Source organism: Humulus lupulus, chromosome 4, assembly GCF_963169125.1.
Source record: "Humulus lupulus chromosome 4, drHumLupu1.1, whole genome shotgun sequence".
Classification (NCBI taxonomy): domain Eukaryota; kingdom Viridiplantae; phylum Streptophyta; class Magnoliopsida; order Rosales; family Cannabaceae; genus Humulus; species Humulus lupulus.
Window position 1 is genome coordinate 2,355,554 of NC_084796.1, and position 12,396 is coordinate 2,367,949.

At 26.1% G+C, this 12,396-nt stretch overlaps 1 protein-coding gene across 2 annotated transcripts; it reads left to right on the forward strand.

The window, feature by feature from the left end:
* Positions 1-2,992: 2,992 nt before the first annotated feature.
* Positions 2,993-8,867, forward strand: LOC133829645 (polygalacturonase-like). 2 transcript variants are annotated; one of them, XM_062259381.1, is made up of 9 exons: positions 2,995-3,368; positions 3,456-3,587; positions 3,782-3,949; positions 4,092-4,112; positions 4,920-5,127; positions 5,233-5,314; positions 5,432-5,540; positions 7,709-7,825; positions 8,464-8,867. In XM_062259381.1, the coding sequence occupies exons 1-9, from the start codon at positions 3,087-3,089 to the stop codon at positions 8,686-8,688; spliced, it is 1,344 nt and encodes a 447-aa protein (XP_062115365.1). In that variant the 5' UTR covers positions 2,995-3,086; the 3' UTR covers positions 8,689-8,867. The 2 variants fall into 2 exon arrangements, with proteins under 2 accessions (XP_062115366.1, XP_062115365.1); XM_062259382.1 differs by lacking the exons at positions 7,709-7,825; positions 8,464-8,867 and adding an exon at positions 6,088-6,798 and having other exon boundaries at positions 2,993-3,368.
* The last annotated feature ends 3,529 nt before the right edge of the window (positions 8,868-12,396 follow it).

The window sequence follows — 12,396 nt, forward strand, 5'->3', positions numbered from 1 at the left end:
TTAGTACTTTGTTTTTCAATTAATTTCCTATATTTATTTTTACTTTATGTTCTTCAGATATAAAAATAGGAAAAAAAAATATAGAATTCCTTTTGGTATATTAAATAAGATTCTCAAGTACTCATAATACTTAAGAAAATATAAAGAATAGGTCTATTGGCTAAATCATTATCATAAAGAAAGAAAAGAAATACAAGTGGTGTAGCTGTTTTTTTCAATATCATTATTATACAAATCAAATATTCAACATCATACATTTTTTAAAAAACTATATGAGATATATAATATATTTTTTAATGTGAATTATAGCTCATGTCGTTTTCAATTATTGTTTTAATAAATATCACAATGAGCTGACATGTGTATTTGTGAAAAAATTCTAATTAAAAATTGCTTGGTAGTAACAACTCCCACACAAGATAATATAAATATAAAGTGAAAATATATATTTTCTTAATCAATGTACCACCATTTTAAATATGCATTTAACGATTATTCCTTTTATTACATATTTATTTGATTTAAACCACCTTTATAGTAGATATAAAAATATAAATATTTAATTATAAATTAAGTGGTATAGTTCATTATTTAAGAAAAACAAGTGGTAGTTGTCTAAACACCAACCACTCAAATAGCCCATGGCCTATGGACCTTTAAAAGCCCAATATAGACGGGCTTGGGCTTGTCTGAACTCCTAAGCTAATATATGTAGAGAAATTCACAAAAATACATGGTTTAAAAAAAAAAATACTAAAATACAGAATCTTTAAAAAATTACAAAAATACGGAGTGACATAATCGTAAATATGAAGTTTTATTTTTATTTTTTATTATAAAAGAAATTTACAAATTTGTAACAATACAGTTTTTTTGTAACTAAAATTTACAAGTTTGTAACTGTATGTTATAATTTTGTAAACAACATTTACAGACTAAATAGAAAATTGCAACATGCGATTACTAAACAGTAACAAACTGTTATCCATATTTTTTGTAAAATTTTGTATTTTTCAATTTTTTTTTTAAATTTACAGTGCTAGGTTGTAATTTTTTCACATATATGTGTATATTAAATAGTTGAATATTTTCAGAGGTCATTGATTGTGTAACCAAAATAGTGACTCAAACTCAAAGTATTGCTTTTGTTTAATTTTCTTTTGTGGGTTGTTTTAGGTGATTAGTATAAGTGAGAAAGTTTCAACTTTTAGGTGTGTTTAGTATAAAAAATTCAAAATTATGTGATTAATGAGAATGTTAAGGAGTAGAATATAATTGTATGGAAACTAATTGATTGAGTTTGATTGTGCATTGAAATATTTGGTTAGATTCTTCTTAATTGGATTACATTTTTAATCTTGTACATTATTTTTGAAAAAATAATTTAAAAATTGTAATAAAAAGAAAAATAATATAACATATATTAAATTACATTGGGAATGTTTGAAATCCACATTTTTGGAAGGATATAAGATTGAGATTTTTTTTTATGTGTATACAATAAAAGCTAGGATATTATGTTATATATACAAAAAAAACTTAATTATAATATCACATACAATATACATACCAAAATAAAGAAAAAAAAATATATATATATATATATATATGATATTCATTAATGCCATGGATAAAGAACTTACTATATATATAATCATATCAAATAATAAGAAAACTCAAAATCACCCGTATTAATTAGACAATATTCAAAAAATAATTCAAAATTTAAACTGACACAAATATAATATACAATGAAACACAAAACATATATCATATAAATATAATCATGTATACTTTGAATTTTTTTTTTAAATAAACATATACGCAGAGTTGTTTATTTTATTTGTCTGTTATTTATAATTGTGCACAGAATAATCAACACAGTTAATATATAAACTTACGTGTATATTAGTATTTTATTTATTAATTTATTTAATATATAAACATTTGTTTATTATTATTGCACTTAAAAAAATATTCCTCTTTATTATTAAATTGGAGGAAAAATTATATCTATTGAGGAGAGAGATAATTTCGGGTTCTTAATGATAGTGATGATTTTGAACCAAAAAAAAAAAGGAAAATTATTTTAACATTATATTGTTACTACCATTATATTTTTTAAAATAAATAAGGAAAAAAATCAAATACAAAAATAAAAAATCAAATAAATCTAACTATTATAAAAATAAAAATAAAAGAAACAAATTGTATGTAATAAGTAAAATGTATATTATAACAAAAAATATATTTTCTTTATATATATATATTGTATTAAACTACTTTAATTTTCCCTATAAGATTAGTCTCTTCTTCTATATTAACTATTCCAAAGATATCCCACAAAAAAAAAAAACTATTCCAAAGATATGGTGACTCACTCATTGCCAGAATTGTGTCACTATTCAATGCCCAAAATCTGGTGAGACTATCTTCTTATAGTGGGAAAGTCAAAGTGGGCAGCAGCTGTTAGATTTTCTATGTGATTTCATTTGTTTTTTTACTTGTTCTTAAACCAGAGAAAAAAAGGATTGGATAAGAACAAAGAAACCATCATTTGATTCTGTTTGCTGGGTTTCCTTTTGTTATCAAATGTTTTCATTGGTATAGATAGATAGGAGTATTCTATATACTCTTGTCAAATTGTGTTGTTTCTTATAACTATGTTCTATTGGACTCTTTTGCTCATTTGATCCTCTTAAAATCAATTGGTGTGTTAAGAGTAGTAACTTTTTCCTTTGTAAAAATATTATTGTTCTTATATATTTTCCTAAGACTTTTTTCAAATGATAAATACTGTGTATGTGAATGTTCGGTGAATTTAACTTTTGAGGATGATATTAGCCATTTGTGTGAGCAAAGCATGGCATTTGATTTGTCCTTTAGTATAATTGAAGTGGAAAATCAATAGTGGCGGCCTATTTTTGTATTCCTTTTTTTGTGCCTAGTTTTATAAGACTATAAGCAATACATCATTACTTTGAAACTTTCCCAACTTTTTGTATTATATACAAGAAGCCAAGCTTCATTGCAAATCATATGCCTTTGTCACTTAGCTGAGCTTTCTTCTACTTAAGCTCATTCAAATGAAGATGTATCCAAAACTCCATTATTTTCTTCCCTTGCTAGCTCTAGCAACCTCTGCCTTTTTTCATCTCTCTTTTGGTAGAAACCAAAATGACCCACTTGCCATTTCTCATCATCATCAAGATGAGAATGAGTTTCCAACCCTGCTCGAGTCTGACATCAATCCCAACACTCTTGGACCTGTTTCGAGGCTTAGCCATGGAAGCTCTCATCGGTTTTCGCCTCAGGTCTTCAATGTAGATGATTTTGGAGCCAAGGGTGATGGAACAGATGATAGAAAGGTAGTTCGAATCAAAACTCATTTTCGATAATGATCATTTGATATTGTTGATTACTGGAATTTGACTTTGAAGTTAATTGGTACATAGGCATTTAAGAAGACTTGGAAGAGGGCTTGTAAATCCCAAGGGGGTGTGTTTTTGGTCCCAAAGAATCGAACTTATTACCTTAGACCAATGAACTTTACAGGTCCTTGCAAATCTTCTCAGCTTACATTAAAGGTGAGTTACTTTGTTACTCAATACTTTTCGAAAATATTTGGGGTTCGGAAAACTATCGCAATTGCCTCATAGGTATTCAAACTCGAACATCAGGGCAAACTACATGTCTGACCGTTTGAGCTACAAACTCACTCTCTCGAGTATATTATGCTTAAATTTTTTTTATATATTTATATCAAATACTCTTGTATTAGATTGCTGGAACAATCAAAGCTTCTTCTCAAAGAAGAGACTACAGAAAAGATAGGTGGCATTGGCTTGTGTTTGTTGGTGTGGAGAACATGAAGGTTGAAGGTGGTGGAACTTTTGATGGTAAGGGAAAGATATGGTGGGAAAACTCTTGCAAAGTCAACAAATCCCTTGTATGTCACTTTTTTCTCACCTCTTGCTTTTTTATGTCTATATTTTATTAAGAAAGATAATTTATATAAAGTTCATTACAAATACTAATTTTTTCTTTCTTTCTTTCTATTTTGTTTGGGGAATCTTTCTGTTATTTGACAGCCTTGTGTTCGCGCACCACATGTAAGTTCATGCATCTTTCTTTATATTATTTTTTTGGAGTGTTGTTATTTGACACCTTAAGGTGTTTGATACCACACGAGATGATTCCTCGTAATTGGTTAGCGATACTATATATTAGTTATAAATTCAAATTATATAAGCCTCGAAATTATATTACACCAATAACAATAGTGAAAATTACATTTTATATGGGTTTTTTAATAAAGTTTTAAAAAATATTACTTTTTTTTTACAAGTATTAGTTTATGGCTTTTTAAAACTTGTATTCCATTCTATGAGATTTTTTTCCCACATTTTTGTAAAAAAATCATTATTATGCCATATTTTTGTAAAAAATCATTATTATGCCATACTTTTTTTTCATAATCCGATTTTTTTTAATTAAATTTGTCTATACAAACTAAGAAAAGTTTAATTACCATATTTTTGCATATTAATAGTTAAAAAGCCATATTTATGAAAAAATCTCATAGCAATATGTCGCATTCACATAGTGTTGGACCCCATTAGTGTCCTCTAACATTTCTCTATTTCTTTATTAAATTTTAAGCCTTTGATAATTATAGTGAAACAATATATACACATATATTTAAGTTTCACATTCACTCCTCCTAAACTTACAATATTTGAAAATTCAGAAACTATAACAATCATTGAAGAATTACTATTCTTCCCGAATGGATATAAGTACGAGCGTGGATTTACGAGATAGGTTGAAATTAAACCAGATACCTAACCGTTTCGAGCTACTTCTTGTTTTAGTTTCCCATATAAATATCTAACCTTTTTTTTTTTTTTTGGTTATAGGCTGTAACTTTCTTTGATTGTAAGAATCTAATAGTGACCAATCTGAGATTCAAAGATGCACAAAAATTCCATCTTTTCTTTGATGCATGTGTGAATGTCAAAGTTGACAATCTTTTAGTAACTGCCCCAAGGCACAGTCCAAACACAGATGGAATTCACATGCAACGCACACAGAATATTCAGTTGAGTAACTGTGTTATCAAAACAGGTAACCAAAAATACATATCAAAACAAATTTTGTCACTTTATTAAGCCTTTATAATTGACCAAATCTTGGAATATTTTTCTTATTATCATATTTTTTTGGTTGAAGGTGATGACTGTATCTCTATCATAAATGGGACAACCAATGTTAGGGTGACAGATATAACTTGTGGCCCAGGTCATGGAATAAGGTCAACTCAATCAGCTTAATTTATTATATACATATGATATATTATTTTATCCAAATATTATATATAGTCATGACCAATAATGATACATAACTTATATCATATTTTATGTATATGCAGCATTGGTAGCTTAGGACCTAAAAATACAGAAGCTCAAGTCTCCAATGTGCTGGTGGATAGAGTAACAATTTCAGGAACTACTAATGGAGTCAGAATAAAGAGTTGGCAGGTGAAATCTTCAATTTAATATCAATTTTCCATAACATGATAATACTATGTTATTTATAGTGTGAATGTGACCTTCTTATTAGGGCTGATCATTGGGCGGGTTGATCGGGTTATAAGGCATTTTTACTCGTCTAATGTCATAATCGGGTTAGCAAAAGTGAACCCGTAGTTTGCTCAATTAAGAAAAAAAAAAAACAAAACTTAATTAATTTATATATTTATTTGAAAAAAATTCTTATATATTAATTGACAATATATTAATAATTGCATCAACATTAAAAGTATTAAACAAAGTAACAAACATATATCATTAAAATAAAAAAGAAAATTAATATAGTCCAAAGTCAAATTACAAACCAAAGTCTAATTACAAATATAAATTTAATATATTTATTTAAATGTATTAAAAATAATAAATTAATAAAAAGTTTTTAATTGGGCTGGTCGGATTATATTGGGCGGGTTAATAATTATTTTCAACTCGCGCCAATGTAACAATTGGGCGGTTTAAATTTTGGTCGGTTTATTCAGGTTGCGTTTTTTGGCAGTTTTTTCAGGTTGGTTTGGGCGGTTTATTCGGGTTGATTTGGGCGGTTTATTCGGGTTGGACGGGTTGTAAAAATTTCTGCACAACCCTACTTCTTATTAGGCACGTACATAACAATTGTTATAGTTTTTTAGTCAACAAATATTATGGAGTTAAACTTCCTATTTAATTTTAACGTTGATAATATAGCCCTTTGGAAGTGGTGACCCATAGGAAGTAGTCTCTCGTCGGCTATACTGGAAACGACGGTGACTCCATACCTTGATAAATGGATTGTTCTCGGGTTCCAAACCCCTTAACAATCTCCAGGGTATACGGAGAGTCTGATTAAATTGAATAAGACCGATCTGATTACATTCAAAGTACAAAATATTTATATATAAATATATATGTATATATATTCAAAATTTCAACTAAAAGAAGATGGAAAGCATTCACCTTTATTATGTTCTTTCTTTTTTACTAGATTTTTCATCCAAAGTAGAAAGAGCTTTTTGAAAAGTTGGTAGAAAAAGTTTGAGAAAATAATTAAAGTTTGCGCACATTTAGGCTTGATATGGGCACACTAAATTAATATTGGAAGATAAAAGGCTAGAAAACATTTGTTCCAATACTTACTTCCTCATTTTGTTTTTCTTTTGACTTAGTTGTGAAATTTGCATATGACCTAACCACTTATATTTTGACCCAACAAACATTATATATTGTCCACATCAAGTTCTGAACTGTTTTTTACTCTCTGTTTTTCTGTTTATATATATATATATATATATATATATATATATATATATAGGGGTAACCATGTGATATTTTGTATTTTTGCAAAGTATCATTTTAGTACATTTTGTTTTCAATAATGCTCATATAGAAACCTGTATTTTAAAATTGTACATATTTGGTACCCTAAACTTAAATTTAATTAATAAAATTTTACCAATTTAATCAAACTGCTGTCAACTATGTAAGTTCCAAATTTAAATTTAATTACTTAATTACATATAACTGATGACAGTTTGATCATATTGACAAAATTTTATCTATCAGATCTGAGTCTAGGGTATCAAATATGTATAATTTTAAAATACATGATATCATATGAGCATTATTGAAAATAGAGGGTACCAAAATGATATTTTGCAAAAATATAAAGTACCAAATGATTAAATTCCCATATATATATATATATATAATATGATATGCATGGCATGGCATGCTTTAAGCAATAATTAAAGGAAAATTCATAAAAATACATAATATTTAAAAATTACAAAAATAAATAAATAAAGTAGCATAATTGTAAATATGAAGTTTTTTTTAAAGATAAAATTTACAAATTTGTAACAATACAGTTTTTTTTAACTAAAGTTTACAAATTTATAATAAAATTTACAAGTTTGTAACCATATGTTACAATTTGATAAACAACATTTATAGAGATAATAGAAAATTATAACAGGCAGTAATAAAACTGTTACAAACTATTATATGTATTTTTGTAATTTTCATAAAATTTTATATTTATTAATTTTGTTTGAAATTTACAGTGCTATGTGTAATTTTTCCACAATTAAAGATGTATGAGCAACTCACTACATAACATAATATGATATGTGATTATACAGGGAGGATCTGGATATGGTGAAAACTTTGTCTTTCAAAACATAGCAATGCACAATGTGACCAACCCCATCATCATAGACCAGTACTACTGTGATCAAGATGACCCTTGTCCTGAACAGGTGATACAAATCAATAATGATAATATGTTTTTAATTATACATATAAATAGGGGCAATCACCAAAATGATCTATTTTTTAAGGGAATTTACTCGTTTGGTACCTTATGTTTTTTCAAAGTATCATTTTGGTACTCTCTGTTTTCAATAATGCTTATATGGTATCATGTATTTTAAAATTATACATATTTGATACCCTAGACTCAGATTTGATAGATAAAATTTTGTCAATATGATCAAACTGTCATCAGTTATATGTAATTAAGTAATTAAATTTAAATTTGGAACTTACATAATTGACAGCAGTTTGATTAAATTGGTAAAATTTTATTAATTAAATTTGAGTTTAGGGTACCAAATATGTACGATTTTAAAATACAGGGTACCATATGAGCATTATTGAAAACAGAGGGTACCAAAATGATACTTTGCAAAAACACAGGGTATCAAATGGTTACCTATCCATTTTTTAATGTAGTTTTACAAATAAGCATTATTGAGATACTTGATAACATCTTGTCGAGTTTACTCGATAACATGTCTGGAAAACTATTTTGTAAAAAATTATCAAAAAAATATTACTATATTAAAAAGAACAAAGTCTATTTTTACCGATTACTCTATCTTTTTGTTCATGGCAGTACTCGGCAGTACAAATAAGCAACGTGGTGTACAGTAACATAACCGGGAGCAGTTTCAAAAAAGTGGCTGTGAATTTCAACTGTAGTAAAACTTTTGAATGTCAAGGGATTTCAATGAGAAATGTGAATTTTGTAAGAGAGGGAGATGGTGTGGTTGAAGCTTATTGTCATAATGTTGGATTGACTCAAAAAGGATTGGTTTCTCCTTCATGCTCATTGCCCTAGTTTGTAAGAACAAACTACATTCCTTTTATTTTGCTAGTACTAAATCAATTTGTTGTTTGTTAAGGCCACTTCAAAAAAATAAAAATGGTAATAAAATTTGGGCACTAGAGCCATTATGTCTCAAACTAGTTATTTTTTCCAGCATAATGTAAATTTTGTGGTGCTTTTTCTTTACTTTATTCCCCATATAATTGGATTGGTATATATTTTAATTTGTAGTTTGTACCAAATAGTAATTGGTGAAAAGATATGAGTCCGTTTGGTAAAATTTTTGTTTTTGATTTTTTTAAACACAAAAATATAAATATTATTTTATTTGTATTTTTTTATTTTTAAAAAATAAAAATATTTTTGGTAACTATTTTTGTTTTTTGTTATTAAAAACAAAAAATAATAAATGTGTTTGATAACAATATGAAGTGTTGATTTGAAGAAAAGAAGTAAAAAAAGAAAGGAAAATTTGAAAACTGTTTAAAAAAAATTGAAAGTGAAAAAATTATAGTTTTAAAATTTAATAAATTTTAATTAAAATTTAAAATAATAATAAATAAAAATAGAGTTAACAAACACATTTTATGTTTAATTGTCAAATTTTTAATTAATTAAATAAAAAACTTTTTTTTAAATGTTATCAAACAACACCTATATATTTTTTTTTCTAATATCATTTTGCAAATTAATCTTTTTTTGATAGTTCTTTACAAAGTAGTCTTCTTGATAAGGTGTTGAATGTGTATCATTAGATATTTAGATGTTAGGCAAGATTATTTTGTAAGTTTATACTAAAAAAAAATTGTCAATCCTCATACTAAAATTTTAATTATTAACCGAAAAAAATAAGATAAAGTAGCTAATCATATTCATGATGGCATATAATGATTTTTGTTAGTAATTTAGTTGAACTTAAATTTTGGATGATTAATGACTCAACTAAAGGATTGACCAATGATTACCAATGACACAAAGCACCAATAATCATGTAATTTTTTTTTTAATAAAGATAACATTTGCCCTTAAATGAAAATATTAAATTGTGATGGATAAATGGGAGATCAAACGGGTTGTTACAAAGAATTGCCGCAGCTGCTCTTGCTTGCTCCTTCGGTTGACTTCATTTGGCTAAATCGTAATTCTTGTATTTTTTATTATTTTGCTTTTTTTTTTCAAAGAGTTGATCATTTGATTAAAACTTGTTTGAAGGCTAAAATGATTAGCTTTGCTAGGAAGAATATTCTGAACAAAGAGAAGGCTATGCTTGATTTCATTCGCAATTTGTAATCTGTTTTCTTGGTAGCTCTTTGTGAGCTTTTGTTTGTAAGTTGTTTTGGTTCGTTAAAGTTTTTCTTTCTCAAGCAAAAAAAAAAATATATATATATATATTAAATTATGATGGAATATTATTTCCATGGCATGATATAGTTCAAGTTTTAAATAAAGATATCTTGAATTTTATTCTCCCTAATCTTATTCGAAGTAGGTTTCTAAAAAGGACTCAAACTTTAGATTTTTTTGGAGCAAAGCACATGTATGATCATTTAAGCTACTCATATTGGGTGATATCTCCTACTTTTTGATCATATTCTATATTAATTTTCTTTTGTTGGTTGTTTTAGGTGATGACTTTTAGTGAGAAAAATATGGTGATTCCCTCATAATGGTCTCCCCATCTACCTAATATTCTGAATTTTTTGAGAGACTAAAAGAAAGTATAGTTTGCTTTAGATAAAAGACCAAGTAATTCAACATCCATTTTTGAGTTAGATATACATTTATATCCAGTATGACTCAAATCTTTTTTCAAAAATTTCTTTTCGTACATTATGCAATTTTGGTATATATGTGTAGTGTAGTTAATACTTGGTAAAATATTGGGTATATGTAAAGTATAATTTTGGGACACTGAAAAAGTTATAAAAAAAAAAAATTCATTAAAAAAAAATTTGCAGCATACTTGTCACAATTAAATATTTAATATTTTATTTTTACAGTAAAAATAATTAATATTCAATATATTTTAAAAATAAATACCTAATTTTTTTTCTTTGCCGCAAAAATACCAAAAGTTACTAAAATATTATTTTTGTTAGTACTTACTATGTTGGAGAGTTGTTAAGTGTAGACTCATTAGACATGTATCACTCCATAATTTTGATATTTTTATCCTTAAAATATGTATTTTTTCAATTTATATTAATTTAAAATGTCTTTTTAATTCATTTTTATAATTTAAAATATTTTTTTAAATGAAATAGGTTGATTACATGTGACAAATGTCTGTTTAGTCAACATGCTTAATAACTCTAATAGATGACGTACTTACAAAAGCAACTTTTTGTTATAGAGAAAATTGTTAAAATTACCATGCAATAGCTCATTTAAATCAATTTTCTAAAATAGAGTTTCTTTATATTCTTTATTTTCATTTCTACATTTATAGATTTTTAAGAGCTCATTTAAAACATTTATTTTCTATTTTTTTATTCATTTTCTTTTCTTTCTCTTTTCAAATTTATTAGTTTTTTATTATTTTAATTAATAAAAATGTTCAAAGATATAATATTTAAATAATGTAAAATAATATATAGACTAATATATAGTATACTGTAAAATAGAGAAAGTAAGATTTTAAAGCACTCCCAATGGATGCTCTACTTCATTTTTTAAAATAGTTCTAAAAAACACACATTTTTTATTTTACTTCTAACTTTTACATTACACCATACATCAGCTTCTCTATTTTTTTTTTCTATATAATTTAAATACTATATTTTTAAATATTTTCTATTAATTTTAAATATTTTCTTTAACTATCAATAATATCATAATATCTTTTAATATTTATAAAATCTACCTATATATCATATCACATAATTATATTTTAGATCACCTATTAGGAGTGATCTTAGTAATGTATTTTAAATAATAGAGTAGATAATTGCTGGGATTAACATCATATTCACTATGATTCATATCTTTTTTGAAGTTTTTCTTTTGTTACATTATGCAATTTTGGTAAATGTGTAGGACAAGTGTAGTTAATACTTGGTAAAATGTTGGGTATATGTGAAAAAGCCATAAAAACATTAAAAAAAATGTCATTTTTTTCAAAAAAAATCTCAATGTGAAGTGATGTGTAGGGTCCTACTTGGCATTAAAGCAAAATATAAATAAAAACACACTCATCTCTTGTTGAAATTGAGCATAGTGCACCTCATGTGCGTAGTTGTTGAGCTAAAGAGAGTTAGCCATACCATCCCCCATTCATGTTTTTCAAAATCCAATTCTTTGAAAAAGAGACCAAAAAAAAGAAAGGTAACAGTAAAATTGCATCATTACTTTGAAACTTTCCCAACTTTTTTTACCATATAAAAGAACCCAAGCTTACCTTTCTTATGCTTAAGCTCTCACTCAAGAGGTATATAATTTTTTGGACTCTGTATTTTATCTCATTATTTGTTTGGACTCTGTATTTTGATAAATTATTTTTTGGACCTTGTATTTTGTAAAATGGTTAAAAAAGAATCCTAAACCCGATTTTGGTCAATGTTTTCTCAACTAAAATCACAAATAATTTACTAAACTAATAATTCAGAACAAAAATAAAATCATTCTGCTTAAAAACTGTATTGTTATATTCAATTTTTTTCTTCATCAAAAATGAGTTTAGAGTTCTATTTTAACCATTTTACAAAACATATGGTTCAAAAA

What these genes read in the sequence shown, in the direction of transcription:
- LOC133829645 (XM_062259381.1), top strand. Translation starts at nt 3,087, where the DNA reads ATGAAGATGTATCCAAAACTCCATTATTTTCTTCCCTTGCTAGCTCTA. An exon ending in ATGGAACAGATGATAGAAAG is followed by an intron (nt 3,369 to 3,455) that starts GTAGTTCGAATC and finishes ATTGGTACATAG; the next exon opens with GCATTTAAGAAGACTTGGAA. An exon ending in TCAGAATAAAGAGTTGGCAG is followed by an intron (nt 5,541 to 7,708) that starts GTGAAATCTTCA and finishes GTGATTATACAG; the next exon opens with GGAGGATCTGGATATGGTGA.